Genomic DNA, 23,230 nt, shown 5'->3' on the forward strand with positions numbered 1-23,230 from the left:
AAGAATCAAGAGACTGTCAGGGTCACTTTGAAGCAACTACTTGGATAAGGAAATGGCACATTGAGACTAAAGCCTAAAAGATTCAAAAATGGCTTTACCATGAACTTGCTAGGAGATTTTAGGCAAATTATGAAGTCTTTCTTCATCTGTTTTGCTGTCTACAAGACAGAAATGCAATAAATGCAGTTTCTATATCAAGGCAAACTTGCAACGCAACTTTAAATTGGGAAGCAATATTACTACTTGCCACTACTACAATCAACACCCGAGTAGGATTTGTCACAATTCCATAAAGCATATCAGGAGTCCTATATATTCAGGTTTATATCTTTCTTGATATATTTATTCGGTGAGTAACTTAACAGATGATTCTCCTAAATCTTTCTCAAGAACAAATAAACTAGAATAAATACACTAAAAATAATAAATAAACTAAAAGAAATACACATGAAGGCAAAAATCGCAAGAACACAAAATAAAAATTGACAAAACTCAAGCTAAAGTACATCTTGCAAAGGAAACAAAAGAAAATAGGAAAAAGGTTCAATTAAAAAGGACATGTAAAGAAAAGTTGTGGCCACTATGCATACTATACTGCAAAATTAAGTGAATGGCTTTCCCTTAATTTTTGAAGAGGGTTATTCAACTGCTCTCTCATAGGGCAAGGTTAGGAAAAATTGCTAATGAAAAAGAGGATGTGAATTAAAATAACAAGACAAGCTTGATTATCACAAAGACTGAAATAATAAGAATGGGGTGAAATGTAACAGAAGACATGCAAGGTGACCGGATGACTGGACTCTCAATTCTATTTTCCAAAGAATGAAGTGCAAATCAAACCAATTCCACCAGTGGAATGAAATGAGTACATCTGGAATAATGTCAAAAGCCATCTACTTCTAGAACTGCCTTCATTTTAAAATCTTAAAATTTAGTATACTTAGATGCATACTGGCATTTAAATTTTGGTTCTGTATTACTTGTACAACATTTTATTTTTGGACAGCATGTCCATACCTGTTTTATTGGCTGTGTTGCAAGAGTATTTTAACATCCTTAATTTTCTAACTATTTTTGAAAAGTAATGACTGTGAGTATGATTGTACTTTGACTAGTTAACACCTGCCAATTTCTTAAAATTCAATTCATTATTATGTTACACATTTATTTCTGAGGAAGCAATGCTAATATCAATCATGTTTATTAATGTATTCCATGTCAATAGATACTACCTCATTTCAAATTAATTTTATGCTGGAAAAAATATGTCTACAGAAGCTGCAAAATTAGAGTCAAAGATTGTTAACTTACAAATCAAATCGCAGATTCTCTCTTTCTTCAAAGAAGTAGTCCATTATAAATTTTCTTACAAAATCTGGATTTAAAGTATTATCAATTACTTCTGTTCTTCCAAACTGTAAAAGAAAAGTACAAGTTTAAGCCACATGTTATAATGAAGTATAATTAGGTAGATTACTAGTACCAGCAATATGTGAGATATGAGAGAGCCTGTAAAAAATTCTCTTAAACAGATACCATGAAAGAAAATTACTACGTTCACATGAATAGATCAGTTATCTGTGGATGAAGAGAGATTGGCAGAAAATCTCATATTTCAATATAAAGAGTGGTACATACCCTGTGTATTGTACGACCTAAACTTTACAAACATCGACTCTCAAAGCTGATCAGAATCCACAAAAATTTGGGGAAGAAATTCGGTAACATAAAAATCCACTGTTTCCTCAAAAAAATTACAACAGCAAACAAAAGCTTGCATGTCTTGCTTATTTCAGATATTAGGGAACACAACCCTTCCATTAGAAGTGTCTCATTTTTGCATTATCCCGCTCCTATTTCACCTTGGTTCAGTTCTCTCTTCATCTCCCCTCTCTCTGAGCTTCCTGAAAAATGCCTTCTCTTTCTTGCTGTTTACAGGAAGAACCTCAGCTCTCATCAAGCTGAAAATATTCTAATTAAAAAAAACCAAAAAACCAAACCACTTTTGATTGACTTCAGCTCATATACATCACATATAAATGACAGATCATAAAATATCAATGTGATAATTTTGTTCTTGTTTGAGCTGTTCTTTCAAGATACTCAGAAAACAAAAAGGAATGAGTTATTATTGAAGTGAGCATTTCACTTTGTCCTACATATTGAACATATCAAGACATATTTGAATATAGTCTCCTGAAAAGCTTTTTGACAGTCTGCTGGAAGATCATCATTAAGGAGCCCTCAAAGCTGCAATTTGTGACTAGAGACTTTTGAATGACTCAAAGACTGCCAACCTCTTCATTGACAGGACTTAACTAAATCAATAAACATGGACAAAGAAAGAATAAACCTTCTTGTAACCGAAGGTTTTTTGAGATGTATTTCCTAAAAACGTTTTCACATCACGGATGTCAATCTAACCAGTATAACCTGCACGGAGCCACTCAGCCTCCAAGAGGAGCCTCCCTGCCCCACAGGGCCCCTCCATACTTAACATACATGTGGTAGGAAAGGACAGCGCGTACTCTGCTGTTTACTCCTCTCAAAACTAAGTTATTTCCTTTCACTGCTTCGTTCTTATTAAAATAAAATGGCAAAGCACCCCAGCCACATTATTTGTGTGCTTTAAAAAGACTCCATTATTGCCAGCAACTCCTTTTTCCTCCTTTGAATGACTGCGCTCCCATTCAAACTGCAGGGGATGGACTCCAAGCACCGTTCGTTCACACAGGTCATCTGCAGAAAAGGGCCTGCATCTACGAGGACGACTGCTTTGCAAAAAGCAACTACCCACCCAAAGGTCTCAGGTACAATAAAATGCGCAACAAAAGTTAACACATCTTCAAGACACAGCTCTATAAAGTCTCAGGAAAAGGAACACTCCTCAGAAGTGACACAGGGGTGATTTGTGTCTTTACAGAGTGTGCTTGAATCCTGTTAGGTACCTTCACTTTTGCTATGCTGTGAGATGTCCAATTGGGACAGTCTTATTCAGAGATGTCCATATTCCAGCACTTCCTATAAAAGACAGAGAAGCAAAACTATCTTCTCAATGAACGATACCATCTCCAAATAAAAAGGTAAAGAATATTTAACATTTAGTGTCAATTAGCATACACCTTTGCCAAGACTTTACGTATTTTCTTAAAACCTAGGTGGAATGATTCCCTGGCCTCACTGGAACCTTGATACCCCCTGCAAGAAGACTTCTGAATATGTTCTAAGGCACAAATTGTTCAGAAAGCAAGTTTACCCATTAGCCACCACTGCATTTCTTCAGCTTTCCTAAGCCAAAACAATAGCTGTGAAGGGGGTAAGCATTATATAGACATGGGCAGGAGAAATCTCCAAAAGCTCTCCAGAATGATTAAGACACTGGATATTCAAAATAAAATCCCCGAGTCTCTTAAGAGAGGACTAGCACAGGATGCACATGATCCTGGAAACAGATCAGAACGCAAACAAGTAGTTTGATCCTTACTATTTGTTTTGGATGAAAAAAGTCTCTTGAGAAATGATTCATGGTATTCTCTGAAACGTTGGGATAAAGTTGAGTGGCAGAATGCTCTAAAACACTCTCTTGAACCAACACTGGTGACTAAAATGGCCAAGTATTAATCAATGAGAAACAGTAGCAGTGGTAGAAATCTGGCATTTCTATGGGACTAAGTAGGGCTGGAACACTTGCCCGGGCTAACGGTCTTTTTTTCCCCCCCTCCGAATAGTAGAGTTCAAATTTTATGTACTTTTGAAGTCTCCAACCAGTTTCCAGGTCAAACAAATCTCAAGGTTTACAAATAAAATCTTCCCCTGTCAGCTGCATGCTTTATAACATTTAACAATATCGGAGCCAGGAAAAACTGAAAGCTGGAATGGCTGATGAAATGAAATATGCAGCAATATCTAGGCATTTAGTACTGTTCAAAGGTATGCATTGCAAATGAGAAGCCACTCTCTGACACAAGCCAGTAAACAGCAGTTTATCAGACCAGGGATGAGAAACAAAAACAATGGGGTCATGAGGACCATCCATTTTGCAGTTCTGAAGAGGAATATATCTCATCTGTGTATTTTTCCGCCCTCAAATGTCCTGTTTCTTCCATTTGCACTCTTACAGAAAACTGTCCAAACTCTCTCAAAAACTGGAATCAGCTGCAAAAAGAGATTTACCTTTAGTACTGAAATCTGATAAACACCGACCTACTCTACAAGGAAAGGACTCTGGGCCTTCAAAAAGAAGATCCAAGCACATCTGCATTGTAACTGGCAAAGCACAGCAGGTAAGCAAAGAACAAATACTAAGTTCTGGTAGTCTCTAATGCTATATCAAACAGAATCAGACACACATACACAAAGATATCCATGAAAATATCTCTCAGCCTGTGCAGATTCAAGTAGCAAATTGTTCTGTGAGACTTCTTAATCATCAGGCAGGAAAATAAAGGTTACTGAAGTTCTTTAAATCCTCAGATTAGGACAAGCTTGAAGGAGAGTAAGAGGACCTTCAGTCATATGGGACCTACACTTCTATATACATGGAAGACACAGAGAAACACAGAACACAGGAAGCTGTCGCCTAAGGAAGTTTACTTTCTGCTGCCAAAGTCATCATCTAAATTGACAGTCACAAACCCAAAATAACTAAGTGAGCTCAGAGGATAACTTGTCAAGAGAGTCCATTTAGGGGCACTAATACCTCTCTTGACAAACCTCTGGCTTGACACCTTCATAAACACATAATTTTCTGACAGTATGATCCTTCTTGAAATAGTAACGGCAGTTTGCACAACAGGAGGATATACTTGACTTTGGAAAAGCCATTCAGAGGAAAATAAAATGAATGGCTAAGGAAAACAGACGAGAATACTTGAGGTTGGAAGGGACCTCAGAAGATTGTCCAGTTCCACCTTCCTGCTCAAAGCAGGATCAGCTATAGAAGGTTGTCCAGTCAGGCTTTGAGTATGTCCAAGGACAGAGACTCCACAACTTCTCTAGCCAACATGTTCCAGAGTAAGGTCACCTTCACAGCAAAAAGGGTTTTTTTCTTTTTCTTACATTTAAATAGAATTTTCTGTATTTCAATTTGTACCCATTGACTCTTGTCCTTCCACTGGATACAGCTGAGAATAGTTCGTCTCTGGCTTCTTTACTGCCTCCCATCAGGTATTTATACACGTGGATAAAATGCAAGACAAGACTTCTCCAGGTTGAGCAATCCCAGCTCTCACCCTCTCCTGATACGAGAGATGCTCCAGTCCCTTTAACATCTTAGTGGCCCTTCACTGGCCCCACTCTAGTTTATCCATATCTTTCTCACACAGGAGAGCTCAGCACTGGACACAGCACTCCAGCCATGGTTTCACTGGTCCCGAGGGCAAGGATCACCCCCCTTGACCTGCTGGCAATGCGGTCCCTAAAGCAGCACAGGATGGCGGGCTTGCACACTCAAAAAACCTCTCCATTTGACTCAGATGGAAGGCACTAAGGGACTGGGGGCATGACAACTTCTACAAGTGCATGAAAAAGCAAGATATGGGCACATAGCTAGGTAAAGGAAAGAACTGTTTCCCTTTTTGCCTACTTACCCTAAAACGATTGTGACTGGAGGGGGGACAAAGACACCCACCTAAGACAAAAAAATCCCAGCCTATTTATACAGCCTTATGGACTCTCATGAAGTTCAGCAAAGACAAATTTGAAGTCCTGTACTGGTACCAGGGACCGAGTGTTGGGGTATGAGCGGTGCAGAAAAGGTCCTGGTGCAGCCACAAGGGTTTAACAACACATTGGGTTGTATCAGGGTCAGCACAGCCTCTATTCAACACATGTGGGGCCCCACCTGGAAAATCGGGTACAGTTTGGGACTCTAAATACAACTGAGCCAACAGACTGGAGGCAGTTCAGTTAAAAGGACCCTAAAAAAAAAAAACCAAAAACCCCCAATCAGCAGGCTGGAGCCCACAAAAGCCGATGGAGCTTGGAGAAGGGAAGGTTTAGGGAAGATCTCTTTCCACTACCATCCTCCACTACCTAAAGCACGTTATAAAAGACAGAGCCAGAGAGCTGACAGACAGCACAACAATCGTCAGGAGTTGCAACAAACGCAATTATGAAGGGATATAAGGAAACACTCTTCCAGAACCAGTGACTGAGCACTGGAATGGGTTGTCCAGAGAGTTGGGCGGTCTCTGCCATTAGAGAATTTCAAACCTTAGCTGGGAAAGGCCCTGAGCAACGTGGCCTAACTTTGAAGATGGCTTTGCATGGATCAGGAGGATGAACCAGACACAGAGATGAGCAGGAAAGCTGGAAAACACGAAGGTTCCTTTCATCTAATTGATTCCATGATTATGTCATATTTTCATACCTTGGGTTTTCAAGTTTTATAGTTCCATTAGAAATAGGACTATTTATGAATTCAAAGGAAAAGTTACTTCAAAAGGAAAAAAAATAGTTATAAAATGGCAGCTGTGTCAGTTTTAATTTTCTAAAACAGTAAAATTTCATAAATTTATAAGTACTTTTCGTCCCTTCAAATCTGCGTTTTTTCCAGCAAACAATATTTCACTTTACACTATAACCATGTTAAACTTGGGAAATCTTTTGGACTTGATTTAAAATGCATGACAGAAGCGTATCAGTAAAAGAAGATAAATATACAATATGCTGATGATTAAATCTCACTGAGACCAGAGAAGGCCTAACAGAATGCCCGTTACTCTGCTACCTTTATCTCTCAGCAGTTATGCTGCAATTGTTACAAAACTCGAGAGACTGAATTTAGTGGCAATGCTAACTTTTCTCTAAATTATTTTAAACTATTTTTTTTAATTGAAACTTCAGGTTTTTAGTCCATTTATTCTTTTTCCCCCAAGGGCTACACAAAGGATTCCTTTACATTAAACTAATATAGCTAATTACTTAACTGACAAATTACTATTAAAATTTATCTTACAGATGACGTTAAAATGCTGGCCTCTAAAAATCACCAGTCTACACTTTTCAGCTAAATGAAGCATCACCTTTTAAAATCTGTTTTCCCAATTACCTATAGCCTTTTTTAAGCAGATTAGGTTATTTCTATAATCCTGTCCCTTATGAATAATAACATAGCTGCTAATTAATTAGTTCTTCACATGGCCTAGTTCCCCCACTAACAGTTGTGTAAAGGTAAAAATCTTAATACGGCCAACAAACAAATAACTTTAGTAATGTCATTCAGGAAAGTAACAGAATCCATTTAACTACTTAAAGGAAAATAAATGTTCAACAAAGAAAATCAAGAACAAAGTCCCTTTTCTGGATTTCCTGAGATGCAGAGTCTTTGTCACCTCATAATGCAAGCTCTCCTGGCACAAGGGGATTTTTCAAATTTATATAGTCGTTTGAATTTTTATAGCAACGCAATCTAGTGATCCAGCCTGGGCTATGAAATTAATGGAAAATCATAACCTTCACTTTATGATCAGAGTCATAAAGGACTAGCAAGTTGGGTAAGTCTGGTATCAAAGATACAAAGCAACTATTGTAACTATGATGGTCTAACCCAACCCTTTGCTACCCACCTTCTATATGAATTCTTTGAATTAATTCTTGATTCAACTTTATGGTCATAAGTGATCTTGAGAATACTATCTAGTAAGCCCTCTATTCCTGTTTTTTAAAATTTACAGTGTTTCATCACAATTGCAATGAAGTTGTTTGAGTAATTAGTCATCCCCATTCTGAAAAATAAATTGTTGTTTCTTGCCTGATTTTTATTTCACTTCCTTTCCCATTTTTTGGATCTTTCTATACACCTTTGTTAGACAGAAATGTTTTCCATTATGAGATTTATGTTCTTAGTGTTGATATTTATAGCTGATTACAATTATCCTTAATTCACTCTCTCATTAGGAAAATAATTTGAGTTTAAGTTTTTTCAGTGTAGCATATGTTATTTTAATAATTCATTAATGTTAATAATTCATTAATTTTATCTCCAGTCTTTTTTAAACATCTTTCTTGAAATATGGTCAGAACCTAATATTCCATTACAATTCTAGGAAACTAAAGAACTAAAAAATGGTTTAAACTATCACTAGGTTTTTGGCTCTGATCTAAATGGCTTTTGAAAATTCTTTAGGAAGCTCCAGGTAATGCTCTCCATTGGAAGCTCATTGCACAAAATTGTATGTGAACACACAACAAAAGACAATCCTCTTCTCAGAGTTCGTAATCTAGCTTCATTGCATGTGAACAGAACAAATAAGAAACTTGAATTGAGGAGAAAGAAATGCAGTACTAATAAATTGAGCCCATTAAAATAATGACTAATAGTCTCAAATAATCAGAATTACAGAGACTACAAGGAAACAAACAAAAAATTCACAACTGGGGCAGTATAGGCTTCTTCCATACTCTCCATCCTTTGCCTCCTTGTACTGAAACTTTTTCTACTGATCTGCTACAAACTACTTTCCTATTTATGCCATGTCCCTCTGCTAAAGAAGATGCAAGCTATTGTTCTAAAGAAATTTCATTAGTACTTTAAATAAAAGCAAAATCTAAATCCCAATAAACGCCTATTATAGAACATCTGGCCTTTGTCATTTTCATAAAGACAGACTTCAAAATCTACAAAGGAGAATCAAAAGACATGGAAATTTACTATATATAAAATAACATTCGGCAGCTACCGAAGCTGGAAATCAGCACGATGAGGACCAGTGAGAGAACAAATTTCCAGACAGGTATACAAAATTAATTTGCATCCAATGTATTGTTACAGTAGATGGACCAGCAGCTCAGAGCCTCGCTCCATAGGAAGTCACTTAACATGTACCATTGGTGGGTATTGCCAGTAAAACTGCAGTTGGCTGAGTAATTTACAATGTCTATTATTTATTTAACATTCACCTTTGAAGTGCTCCCTCTTGTTTTCTGAATTAACACCCTCTTTGAAATGAAGAAATTCAGATTCTTTCAATATATTATTTAAGGCTTCTGTAGATAAACAGTAAGTTATACTTAGACATATTTCAAATGTATCCTCACAAAGTAAGGGGAAGGAAGTATTTTAAAACCAAAGCTCAGATTCTGGTAATGCATTTGTTGCCATTTATATTAATTGAAATACCTGATGATCACACTGTAAGTGAAAACACGGAAAATGTTTTGAAAAACAACAGCCCTGTTAAGTTGAGAATGAAACATTTAAATTCTTTGCTGAGGATTTGGTGTGCAAGAACAACACTGAGTAAAAACACTGGAATCTGAACAACAGGCAAACAGGAGTCAGTGCCCAGAAAACATCTACCCTTCATTAAATGAAGGGTTTGATTTAACTATTGTATTGAAACCATCTGAATAGCTTAGCTGAAGGGGGAAAAAAGCACACTGCTAGAATAGAGTGCTAGGGAAATTATGGAGATTATGAAATGATTTACTGCATTTATGATCCCCAAGTGTTTTCTGCGGTGTTCAAAAGAAAGTAATTAGGCAAAAAGAAGGAAGAAAACTATGCATAAAAGGATATGGAACAAAAACAAGGTAAAGTGTGTTGCCATGATTGAACACTATTCTATAATGTCTACATGTATCATCAGGGGCTTATTATTTGTCTCAGTTTTGCCTTCTCCAAACAGTTCCAGGTGACTTCCACCTCTACAAGATAGTAAAATATTTAATAAGTATTTAAATGCAACAAAATCGACATATATACAGAGTTTTATTGAAAAACACTGTATTAGTGCATTCACCACTGCAGGCAGAATATGAGATTACCCATCTAATTTATATATCAACTAATCTTTTACCTACCACCTTATTTTTTACCACTGGTATAAATATAATACATCACAACATATAAAATGTAATCCTGACTCAGCCCTTCTATCATGCCAGCCTCTGAATTTTGACTGTCATAACAGCTACTAGGAATAGGATTCTACTCACCAAACTTTATATCTGACATAGTCAAAAGTGTAGGCTTTTGATCATCCCTTGGAGGCATTTCTAAAGAATGATTCATCTGATCTAACGCAGACATCTAAATTAGGTCTGATGAACTGCCCTCAGGATGTTATCTTTTTCCATTAACTAAAAATAGTTTAAACAGTCAACTGAGTTGTAAATACCTATACCTAGACCTTCTCCTGATAGACAAGATAGGGATAATTATGTCTTAAAAGAAAAAAAAAAGAATAAAATAAGATTTTCTAGCAACTGCCACGTCAGTTTTAATCCCTGTAGTTCCTGAACTGGCATATGATATCAAAACCACATGCCAAAGTGCATCACCTAGGCAAGGTACTCTCTAATGAATGCAAAGAGGCAATACAAGTAGTAACGTTGCACATTGCCCTGTTGAGGTGTTTCTGCTTTGGTCAAGGAGATAAAATGGCAGAATACAAAGCTGTAAGGTGGTGACACGCTTCAACAATTACAAACTTGGTTTGGTTAAAATCCAGAGCAGATGGAATGCTTCCATCAACAATCTCCTAAATCACCTCAAAATGAGTCTAAGTAAGGTGATAATGTTATAATTCTACCATCGGGACAATTATAATATTAAAAATGGTTAATACTTAACAGTTACACCAGAGAAGTATGAAAATTCCAGGAAATTACATACAAACCTTAGATGACAATAAAAGCCAGAATTTCTGACAAAGTCCTCTTAACCCTAGATCAGAAAAGGTCCTGAGTGCTTTGATGATCATCTCGGCTTGACCACCAAACTGTACCAAGCCACCTAGTCACCTGAATGCCTGGAGACTCCTGTTTTCAGCGTTAGCTACCGGGACACTTAGAACTCTGTGTATGTCCACTACTTCTTCCAATTTAATGAAGATTAGTGAATCCCATTTAGGGTCCTCAAACTGACATTTCTTCACACAAATCATCAGAGAAATGCAATCCAGTAGGTATATAGAGAGGATGTCTAGTACACACTTCAGAACAACAGAGACCAGCAATTTAACTGAACACTACAAATGAAGTAGGTACAACATTTCATGTATTACCCAGTTACATGAACTCTTCTCCAAACAGGAGACAAATGCAATTCTCTGATCTTGACAAGACCGAAACCCACATCCACCATGTTTCAGCAAAGCAGAAAGTGTGTTTCTCCAGCCAACTGGCAAGGACACCAAATATCAGGGAGGAGGTCTGGTTTTATCAGGGAAGTGGTCTGGTTTCTCTGGCCCTGGCCACTCCACTGGAATTTTTACATAGTAGTAATCACATAAAATATCAGTTCTAAAAACAGAAACATCAGACCTCCTCTCTTTTACAGGGAAAAATAGTAAGATAGTTCATTCCTCCCCAAGCTCTATTCTTAGAACACATGGCCACACAGCAGACCACCTACAATGAAGAACAGTTCCATCAATCCTCTCTGTAGGCAGCTAAAATCGCACACTTTATCAGTAGAAAGACGATCACTCTTCCCCCAACACAGTCAACTCTTCTGAAGAATAACATTAAAGGAGAAAAATTAAGATGACTAAGTACAGGGAGACAGTTCCAGACTATAAATGTTGACCTGCTGTAGATATCCAATTTATATGTACTTGATTTAGTTTCTTAAGACATGTCCCTCCAACATTGACACTGATAGATTAAAAAGACTTAGTCCAATCTATGCATAATACCCTTTCTCCCTGTTGCCCAGTGTATACTCTATTCAGCAGCACCGAACTTCACTACATGGGAAAAGTAGATCTCTAACAACTACAGCCTAGTTTTGCTGACACTGACCATCACCACAGTTGAATCCTTCCACAGATCTTGTACTGTTTGAGTGTCTTCCTCTCTCGATATCCACAAACCTTGTAAAGACTGATAACTAAATTTTATCTCAGGGAGACTGTAAAACAGGAAACTCACATGTTTTCTCTAATTTTGTTTTCCCTTTTGATGGAAATACGTGATACAGACATGAAAATTGAGATTTATGTGACTCGGTTTTAAATGCTTACTGGTATATAGGACTCCCGTTGTTTATCATGGCATTCAAGAGGCTATGACGTGCCTGCTTCTGTTAGGGCTAACAAGCAGCTTTAAACATACTCAAACAGTTTATAAATCTATGAATACGTATCTTACCTCTCTCCATTCTTTGTTTCCAATGGCTTGTGTGTACAAAACACAGACTGTGAAAAGAAAAAAAAAAACAACCATGTTTGGTCATCTTCAGAATTTAACATATTCTTAAATTAAGGGAAGCAATTTTGTAGTCTGTTGTGGTGTTGAAATTAGTAATTAGGACAACCAAATAGTAATATGTTTTCCCTCAGTTTTCAGTATGCCTAGCCAGATCAGCGACAATACGGTCTAGTTTTTGCAGCAATGAGCTAGTAAATGGGGTGGCTCTAAAATGGGAGGCAACACTTAATGCTTGACCTCTAGCAAATCATTTGACAATCCTTAGCAGTAAAATTGGATAAAAGCAGGTCTTCATTTAAATGTGGATGGTCTGGCTATCCTAGATAATCTAATGCATAATTACCCTAAATTATGCTTCCTTCAAGAGACGAGAGAATTAAAATAAAAACAAATTAGGACCATACTGGAAAAAGAGACAGGGGAAATAAAAGTGGAAAAAGGAAAGAAAATAACTTCTCAGGTTTTCTTCCTTAAATTCTGCTTCTAATTTAAGTATCTTGCATATGCATCCTTCTTTTAAAAAAAAAAAAAAATACAACCTAATAAAAAATGGCACCAATGAAGTTTGTTGACCTAAGCTGTTTTTGAAAGACCAAGCAGCGTATCCCACAGGCGTCACTCCTTACAGATCTGATTTTCTAGTACAGAATCCACTACACATTAATCTGCAGCTTCCATCACAGAGGCTGGTGACAGAGTGATTATAATCAGGTCTTTTAAACACTATTATAAGCACAAATCATTTGCACTGTAGCAGTACTATAAACTTTATTTTCTACAGTCTTGAACTAGATGCAGATAACACTGTTAAAGCAATTTTTACCTGAAACTCCACTATCACTCTTGTCTAAGCAATGGATATAGAAATATTTGAACACTTTTTCCTGACAAATTCTTCTCCTGTGCTGATCATTATTTTTCAGCAGAAGGTTAAAAATACTACTGTTTGGGGTTGCAGCCTTGAACAATAAAGGTAGGAGCCTGGTTTTGTTCTCAATGAAGTCAGAATCATCAACAGACTAAAGCAGAAATGAAGTGAAGCTTCAAACTACATTTCCTTCTTACTTGAAAGGTATTTGTACCACACACACACAAAAAAAATCCCATTAAGCAGTGGCAAATAAGAGCAAGAACAGAAAAAAGCAAGTTCAATATTCTAGCTCACATAGAAGTTAGAAGTTAACACAATTCAACTTTTTTTTTTTTTTCCCAAATTAGATGTCTTGTAGAGAGAAAAAAAAAAGTTTTTACAAAAAAAAAAAAATCAAAATCACTCTCCAGAGATATCTGTCTTTCTCCATTTACTCTAAATGAAACCTTGGACAATCATGCTCCTAGCTTTGGTTCCTGCTTATAGTAGTATGAATCCAAACCAACAAGGCTATTTTTACAGAACACTCTGGAGTCGATTGCTGAACTGTATTAGATGAAGAATGAAGTTAAATGAAAAAATGTGAGAAAGCCAAGTGAAACGGAAGCTAAGAAATCAGCTACAGAAGTGTCTGAAGGTTACTGAACTTCTGATGAACCTGTGTATCTAGTAAGATTTGTGCAAAGGTAACCCTGGGAGAAGAAGGAAATGTTGTCAAATAAGTTTACATAAATGAAAACAAGCAAAAAAAAAAAGAATATTCTCCGGAAATACCCCTACTGCTAGCATAGAATCAGGTAGGTTCTCACAAACATTCCTTTCACTTTCCCCATTGGAAACTTTTTAGAACTAATGTTACCAATTCTGCAATAATGAATATTTTCCAATTTTCAGTAGTGGTTTCCAAAAATGCAAACATTTTACTAATTTCAAAAGCAGATATAATTGTGGATATTGTCCATTTTGCCAAGAGCTTACATCTAAGTTTTCAATTAGAAATTTCTCATACCTATAACCCCAGTTGAGAATAGAACTGAAATTCATTTAGAGAAAAAAACACTCTTTACAAATAATGTGCACTTTTGCTATTCAGATATCTGTATTGTCCAGATTTTTCTTAAACATAATCATTTTTCACTATCGATTTGCTGCTTTATATTTTGTACTACATCCTGCCCCGTGTATTAGTGTTAATACAGTAAATCAAGTAACAATTGTGCATTGCAGCTGTGGAACAAAAAGAATATTAAAAAATGAGAGATTTAATATTGAGGAGAAGAAAGCAACAATACAACTGTAAGATATCCACTACTATCAAATTTTCAGAAAAGAAACATTCTCACATTACCTTATCTCCCTAGTTTATGAAGCCAAATAAAAGAAGAGCTATGAACAAAAAGACTAGGGGAGATTAGTGTAGGATAATTTTATTCTCCTACCATGGTTAATAGGATGGGAGTCACACAACAAAAAAAGGGTTAAAAAACAGGTGCAAACCTCCTCCTTAAAACTAATTCAGTCTCTTACTCTATTCCTACTTTTTGGAAGGTTGTTCACACCTGCCTGTCTGTTAGAATCCTAGTTTCCAAATTCAGTTTCTTCATAGTCCGTTTACTATCATTTGGGGTTTTTTTATGTTTGGAGCAAGCAATGATATCATTCTCATCTTTTCACTGCTGAGGCAATAGTAGACTTCTATTCCCTTCCACTAACAGTGGCTCTCCAGTGCTTCTAGAGGAAGCACCACTTCTAGAGGCCCAGGAGTGGGACCATCTCTCTAGTTTAAGAATAATTTATATAAAAGTTTATATGAGAATAAAAGAGCTAAGAATTTGTAGTATGACTGGGAATTTTTTGATATTTATCTAGACTGCAGGTGTGGCAGATACTAGTTCAGAGCAGCACACTGATGAAGAGTAACATACCCTCAACATGGAAGCTGGCTGAGAAACCCTTTTGGAAGGCTTTGCCATATGAGCTCTTCCAAGGGAAGACACATGCATACCCATAGTCAGAATATTTAACTTTTAGTAATTTTTAACTCTGGAAACTGATACCACACTGTCTAATGCAAAGTAAATTTAATGAAAGACTGTGTTTTCCTATTTTCCCACACAGCCTGGGTCTCCCTTACCATACTCTGGTCCTTTCCCATTCAATGCATGTATGTGTATCCTTTAGCCTGGCAACTGCTGTTACATCTAAACCGCCCACCCCAGTTTTCCCAAACATAAAAACACATCTATTCCCTTTCAAGGAAGTCTTAGCCACAATAGAGTCAGCCTTTCCCCCAAGCTATACCTAAATCTTTCCGTGATCCTGCACCCAGTTCTAGCAGGGAACCCCCACTACTCTTCACTGAATAACTTCTATACCTTCTCATAGGGACCCTTCCCAAAGGCACCTTCAGAACTTCCTGAAGGTCCCTTTGTCATGAGATTCTTGTCACTGTTACTATCTTCCAGAGTTTTCACCTCTCCACTCTTTCATATCAGACTCTTTCTATTATCATACTCAGGAGTCACGGGGCTCCACAAGAGGACATTCCACCCTGACCAGTGGCTCAGTTTGGTTAGCCAGTGCATGGGAAGAAAATGATTCTGCCTAACTGTCATTAGATGAAGAAATATGCCAAAGTAATTAATTTGTATCTCCTTTGCAGCTCTTATCCTTATCTCATCAGGGAAGCACTGCTTTAGCTCATTCTCTCCAAGAAAATTAGAAGAAAAAAAAAAAAAAAAAAGGTTTTTCTCAAAAATATTCCTAGAAATACGGGTCTCCAAACTGGAAGAACAGAACGTTCCAAATGCTACAGTAAATCAATATATAGGCTCGCTTTGAGTCCACTGAGGAGAAAGCACTGTCAGTGAGAGTTGTTTAAAATACTTCATGAACAAGGGCTATCCAAGTCTGTCCCATCTATATTGACTATGTCTACATTATTTCTGTAACTTGCCTCCAGAGAGCTGGCAAAGTGCCAGCTTCCTCTTGGCATGAATATTCTAGATTGCAGGAAAGTGGTTGGAATTGGAATATATACTGAGTAGCAATTACAGGATCAGAAAAAGGCTAAGCAAACCTCCTAAGAAAACTGGAGAAATCACAAGTTCCTTTTTAATTTCAGGAGAAGGCTGTTTATGTTGATATGGGAGTCAACTATATTCATGTGTGTGAGAAAAAGACCAAGAGGATAAAATCGCATTTTCACTATCAGTATTATCCCTAGGTAACTGCACTGGAGTTTGAAAAGCATATTAGAATTGGCCTAGTCAAATACGATGAGGCCTCAACATACAGAGTGACTCTACGTGGTTCTACCTTGTATGAGATCTAATGGTTGTAAATTGAGTGGATCTAAACGGGGATCCTGTGAAAGTGGTATGATGCTGGTTTTGACACCTTTTTTAGCTAAAAAGGATAAAGTTACTGCATACAGACCAGCCTAAGAATGGCCTTTGTCCAAGCAAACAGACACTGAGTATCCTGCCACAATTCCAACTACAGAAAAGATCGGTAGTTTTTATACTACACCCTCACCCCTTCCGCTTTTACTGTAAGGCCGTATCTCTGTGCTCAACTAAAGGGCGCTAGGAGCAAACTAAATTGGCGAATAAATAACCCCTGCAGAATACTAAAACCGAACCTATCCTGTTTAGAGATTACCCACAATCAAAGTTGCTTTGCAAAGTAATTTTTTGAGTACAAATACAGTACGAGCGCTTTGAGAGCCAACAGTTGCCCCTTCTCTCTTTACCAAGGACAGTACGGCTGTATTCCATGTCTTTGTCCTGCTAACCTGGGACAGATAGGCCTGACTGGCAGCAGAACTGGGTACTCACAACTTGAGACCCGATCTCTAAAGCACACCACCAATTTGAGTGCTTTAAATAAGCAATTTACCAGAAACAAGAAAGCAGCATGTTTTGAATTGATAGGCAAGGTTATGACACTTTCAAAAAACAATTCCATATACTTTGAATCCATAAAAGATACCACCACTTTACTTCTCAGAAATATTTTAAAGATAGATATTAAGATTTCTTTAGGTTTTCCTGCCACTCTGTCTCCTTGTGTCCCTTGCCCAGCATGGGTCACCCACCAGCCACGATCACTTGGGCTTGCCCACAGGCCACAGACCCTTCAGAGCTGTACTGCCTTCTCCGTGGAGTGTCTCCTTCCAAGGATGCAGCTCCAGCAGCATTATCTTCAGAAGTGTGGCTCTGGCAGTATCTTTGGCAGCTGTGTCTTTAGCTCCTAGCTGCTGCCACTTTTTTTCTAAAATATGTTTGAGCAAGAGCACAGTGTGCTCCCCTGGCAGAAGATCTGGCAGGCAATGGTTACTCACAGGGCTTTCAGAGCTGACTGGAACCAGCTGTGACAGCCAAAGGGTGGCTGATGGCCTCCTCCCACACAGGTCACATTGCAATCCCCTACTACTCAAACCCTGCAATTTATGCCAAAATACAGCTCCCCATCTGATAAAAACTTGTAGCACTTGTCCCTAGTAATATTTGAGCTTAAAAACTACCTCATCACTTTTGTTGAAAGGTGCCTTGATCCAATAAAGAGAACTCAGAATTCAATCTATCAGGGGCAATAGGTCACTGACCACTCTTCAAAATTGCTTAGCCTAGACAACCGAGTTTTTATTAGTCAATTAAAAAACAGTTAGTAATATGCAAGACACTCAATTCTGCTTCTGCATGACTCCCCTACACCAGAGACATGGTATTGCCTATGTCTCCTTTTAAAAAAAAAGAAAAGTTTTATAGATTAGTAATGTCATGCAGCTTTTCCCCAGGAAGTAGAAGCTTTTCCCATCAGAAGTCTGTTGTGGAATCTCTCTCAAGAAACATTTGGTTAAGAACAAACGTACTCTCACAAAAGTACTCAAATATTTTGTGCTGTCACATGACTGAGTATTCAAGTATATCCCATCAGGACAAGACACGGTTACATGTCCAGACACTCAATACAAGTATATGTGCCTCGGGTTATTTCCAGTGTCAGTAAGCACAATACCTGGTATTCTAAGGAAGAAAAGCCCAGGCTTAAAAAAAGAAAATGAACTTAGATAAAAAGATATGGAGAGTTGTAGGGGAGACAACACAACCCAAGACACCATAATCAATTAACACTACAGAAGTACTTTGATTAAACATTATCAGAAAAAAAAAGGAAATCTTTTGTGGTCTCAGTTCCTTGATAAAAGTTTTATAAAAGTGCCTGATACAGGAAGACAGTAATGGATTTTAAATCAAAAGTCCCATCATATATAAATTCATAGGAACGACTGGTTTTTATCTCTTAAAAAGAGATCCAAGTATACTGGATATATGTATATCCAGGTATACTGGTATATATATATATATAATCCAGGTTTTATATAATAAAACTTATAGGGAAAGTGGGTGTCACTATCTAACATATCTGAAAACATTAATTCATAAACCATCGTACTATTTTTGATCAGGAAAGGTTATGTTTCTCAGAGATTAATTAACTTAGTTTTATTTTTCAGCGTTTGACTCTAAGATTAGTGGATACTATGTACTAACAGCAATAACTGCTTCTAGTTTACTTAGAATTTTGCTTACTAACTTTTAAAGAGATACAGAACAACAGATACTAAAACAATCAATAAATACTTTTCTGCATTTATTAATTTCATGAAAAGGTAGATTGACTGCTAAATAAGGGACTGTGTAGCTCAGGAAAGCAGTGTTGAATACAGAGTCTTTAAAATTCTGGCTCATAGCACAGAAACTATAAGTGTAACATTTAAGTGTAACTTAATTACTTTAAATAATTGTCACGATGTAAACCTAACAGACAAGGAAGAAAACCCCCCAGCCAATTTTTAATCCAGTGTTTACACATTTGGAATATATGATGAGAAGAATCAATACAATGCTGTGTACTTACTCGGATCAGATTTAGAAAATGTATCTCTGTCCAAAAGATTTCTGTTAAAAAAAAAATAAAAAAATCTTAGTTATAAAAAATAGTGAAAGATACAAATCAGATACTGATATATATATTTTTTTTAACAATTTTGATCTAGAGTCAGCTTAGTTTTCTGCCCTCCTAATATATAAGATTTCCTCAAAGTCAGCACTAACACTTGAGCTGTCTTACATTTTATTATTATACCTTTTGGATTTGAGCAAACTGTGGCTCATATACTACAATACCAAGAAGTGAAAAGCAACACATAACCAGCACATTAAATATGTATAACGGACATCAGGAACAGAAATACCTTTAAATCACAAACATCTGCCAGAGATTAACTTCCTAGTTGAACCCAAAAACTTTAGACTTTATTTAATAGAATTGCTATCAGGTCTCAGAGCCATCAGGAAATACTTGTAAGAATCTGTCATGGGTGAGTAAGGTAAAGAGAATTAAAGCATACAAAGGACATACACCAAAGTTAGGAATTTTCTAAATATCTACAAAATACCCAGGAAGAACTAAGTTATTTGTTATGCAATGCAGTCCTAACTCTGACAATTCCGTGATTCCATAGGCACACTTCAGCCAACTGAGAATCATACACAGATGAGAAGCCTCAAATTAACAGTAAGTCTAGAGAATCAGGACTGATCAGAAAACTACTCTCAGAATAGTTACCGACGTTTCATCATTCAAAAACAAAAATTTAAAATAAAATAAAAAAAATTCTCTTGACAAACTAGAAAAATGGTCTGAAAACAGGATGCCATTGGACAGGGACAAGAAAGAGCTATTAAACTGAGGCAGGTAGTTTAAGTTAGGCATTAAATTTAATCAAGAGCAAAAATGCAGCATAGCTGCATATACAGCAGTTATGTCAAAAATGGGTCTAGACATCACCATAGACCACAAATTGAATGCAAGTCAGGAATCTTGTGCCTTTGGGGAGAAGGCAGAGTGGAATCCATAAACAAAAATGCCACTTTAGAGTAATTGTCTGGTCTTCATACTACTGGCAAAGACTCAATTCAAGTAACAATGGTTTGTGCACTCCTATTTCTTGCAATCTAAGACAGACAGGGAGCTACCAAAGTCCAGCAGAAGCAGAAATAATCAGACGTCTATAGAATGTATCTATAAGGAAAACACTGCTGCAAATTGAAACTGATGTCCATGTAGACAGAGCAAGTAGGAACAGGTTTAACCCTGAATCGAATCTTCTGCACTGCACAAGATTCAAAAGTTCAGAAGTTGAACTTTATTCCATTGTTTTACCATCTTTCATTGTTAAAGGCAGCCAGACATGATGTGAAATCTCCACCACTGAAGGTCTTTAAGAACATGTTAGGTAGCTACAAGTCGTAATAAGTTCTTTGATCCTACCCTAGAGCAAGAGGAAGGACTAAATAATCAGTTTATGTCCCTTATCACTTATTATTTTTAATAATTAGTACAGCCTCTTCAAAGGTCACCATTTATTACTCTCAGTCATATCCAAATCACATTATTTTTGTGCTACTGAACAGTGCTGAAGAGTGTATTAATATGTTGTTTAATACAGGCTTTTAAGTGGTCCATTCAGACTTCCACAAGGAAAAGAGTATTCCCAATTTAGGTACTGCCAAGTACCTAAAGTCCACATTTCAGAACAAGCAATATGAACAAAAGATAGCTTTAAAAGAAAGTTGGGTGCATCTGTTTTATTTAATTTACCCAAAGCAGACACTAGGATTAAAAGAAGTGTTTTTGAATGAACCTGAAGTCTGTACATGCTACTTCTTCAGAACTTCTCTAATCTATTTAGAAGTGGGATTTTTATATATGCATTTAATTATACTCTGTGAGACTGTATTTCATCTTAACCAAAAATGTGCAAATATAAATTGAAATATTAACAAACCCAGGAAAATCAGCAATTCCAAGTCTGTATTTGACAATGACCACTACAAATGGCTTTAAAAGACAGTACAGGAAGTTCTGCAATATCAGAACTGCCAATCCAAAATGAAAATTGCCTCCTATTCCTCTTTAATTATACATACCTAGATATGCCATTAATTCACGGTAACTAGAATTGGTTTTATTATCCCCAAATGAATTGCTATAAAAACCTAGAATGAGGGTTATATGAAATAACACATTAAGTTTTGGGATAGGCCTCCCATGCTCACCATTAGGATTCCAAGCAATTTTATTTCCTCTGCATAAATACTATACAATGACCTTATAATTGCTGTTACTGTTTGTGACTGCAGATTAAGATTAAACCATTTTAATGACTCTTATACTGAGCCAAGGTGCTTTGAGTTTTTTAAAAATTTCCTACTCTTGTTTTAGAATCATAGAATGGTTAGAGTTGGAAAGGACCTTAAAGATCATTGAGTTCCAACCCCCCTGCCATGGGCAGGGACACCTCCCACTAGAGCAGGTTTTCGTTTTGTTCCTTTTTAAGTTTTCTTCCTCTATTTTCCCATATACATAAGAACATAAAGACTGGCCATACCAGGTACTGTAAAGCTCAGTCTATCCTGATACTCTTATTCCAGCAGTTGGAAAAAGTAGCCACTATGGGAACAGCATAAGGACAAGGTAAGAATCTGTTTTACTTCCCAAGAATGCTCAGGGACTTCTTGAATTAAGAACATTTCTACATAGACAGTATCCCCGAACAGATCGTAAAGGTTAAGATACCAAAGTTTGACATTGTAACTCAGGTCAGTAACTGTCATTAATTCACAGTTTTTAACTAATACAGCTTATAATATCCTCAATTTGACCCCTCACCCATTTTACCATAAATAAACAATGTCTTCAGCAAAGTTTGCACACATGCCTGATCTTCCAAATCATTAATAACCAACCAAAATAGTAACATAAGAACTTAGCAAGCTGTTCAAGCAATGCAGCCAGTTTCGAAAGGAATGTAAAGACTAGTGCCAACTAGGAAAAAAAACAAACAAACAAAAAAACCTTCTGATTTGTCCATTAAAACACCTAACAGCTCAAAAGGCTGCTCAACTTAATTTGTGAATTTTCATTTTAGAAGGAAAACAATAGAAGTGCTCCTTTGAATATATGAAAACTGGAGAAATGTATAAAATGGGAGAAAGAAGACTGGATGTAGTTCTGGAACTTTATGTAGTCTTTATCCCCTTGATAGTCAATGGCACTTTCTGCACAGGCTGAGCAATACAGGATGTATTTCTTTCCCTTTTTCCTGAGAAAAGCATTCTCTTTGGTAGTACACTGTTTTCTTTCAGGAAACAGTCCTGGGAAAGCTCACAAACTCAGAAACCAGAAATATCTGAAACTTCTGTTTCTTCCTCCTAATCAAAGTATCAAGAGAAACACACTTCTGTTTTTACTAAACATGGTGAGTATATTTTTCTATGCCCATTAATCCTTTCAGATAAAGTATGCAAAAAGAGAAGAGAAGAAACTGCTATCAAATATGAGGAAGAAAAAAAATAGAGACATAAGCTTTTACTTGGAAAAATGCACACATCAAATACCCACAGCAAAGCGGCCTGGGAACATCTGTGCAGAAAGCATTATTCTACTATCACAGATCCTCAAGGAATTCATTCAGCATCTGCCTATTCTGGAATGGACGTTCCAAAATGGTTGCAATAGCATAGATGACTAAGGGGAAAAAAACAAATGGAAGCATGGCAATAACGCCTACTTAGGGTAAACTGGAAAGCACAAGACAGATTAGAAATGCTGGGATAAAGATTTATTCTTCTGTATAATGAGAGCCATTTCCCCAGGGGGGGGCAGGGAACTAATCAGTAAATAAGTTAAAACATATTTAGTTATGCCTTGCAGAATCACTTTCTTCACAGAGTTTCATGAACTCCATAAGGATTTGTCAAAATATCACTTTCTGCCCAATGCTTTGCTTCAAAAATTAGAACAGAATAAAATAACTTTAGTTGGAAGGGACCTACAACAATCATCTAGTCCAACTGTCCAACCACTTCAGGGCTGACCAAAAGTTAAAGCACGTTCTTAAGGATAATTGTCCAAATACCTCTTCAACACTGACAAGCTTAGGGCATCGACCACCTCTCTAGGAAGCCTGCTCCAGTGTTTGACCACCCTCTCGGTAAAGGAATGTTTCCTAATGTCCAGTCTTTTGTACTATGTTTAATGTAAAAACACCTCTATGTATAAATCAGATCCTTCAAGATTCACTGATCTAGTTCGCAGCGGTAGCTAAACAGGTATCATCACAGTCTATGC

At 36.8% G+C, this 23,230-nt stretch overlaps 1 protein-coding gene across 2 annotated transcripts in view; it reads right to left on the reverse strand.

Annotated features, from left to right (window-relative positions):
- Positions 1–23,230, reverse strand: part of CPNE8 (copine 8) — a 104,834-nt gene that overhangs the window by 72,660 nt on the left and 8,944 nt on the right. For both annotated transcript variants that reach the window (XM_074162057.1, XM_074162049.1), the window contains exons 2-4: positions 18,953–18,993; positions 12,097–12,143; positions 1,312–1,415 (exon numbers count right to left, since the gene is read on the reverse strand). In XM_074162057.1, the coding sequence (XP_074018158.1) occupies positions 1,312–1,415; positions 12,097–12,143; positions 18,953–18,993 (192 nt within the window). The remainder of the gene's footprint in view (positions 1–1,311; positions 1,416–12,096; positions 12,144–18,952; positions 18,994–23,230) is intronic.

Source organism: Numenius arquata, chromosome 2, assembly GCF_964106895.1.
Source record: "Numenius arquata chromosome 2, bNumArq3.hap1.1, whole genome shotgun sequence".
Classification (NCBI taxonomy): domain Eukaryota; kingdom Metazoa; phylum Chordata; class Aves; order Charadriiformes; family Scolopacidae; genus Numenius; species Numenius arquata.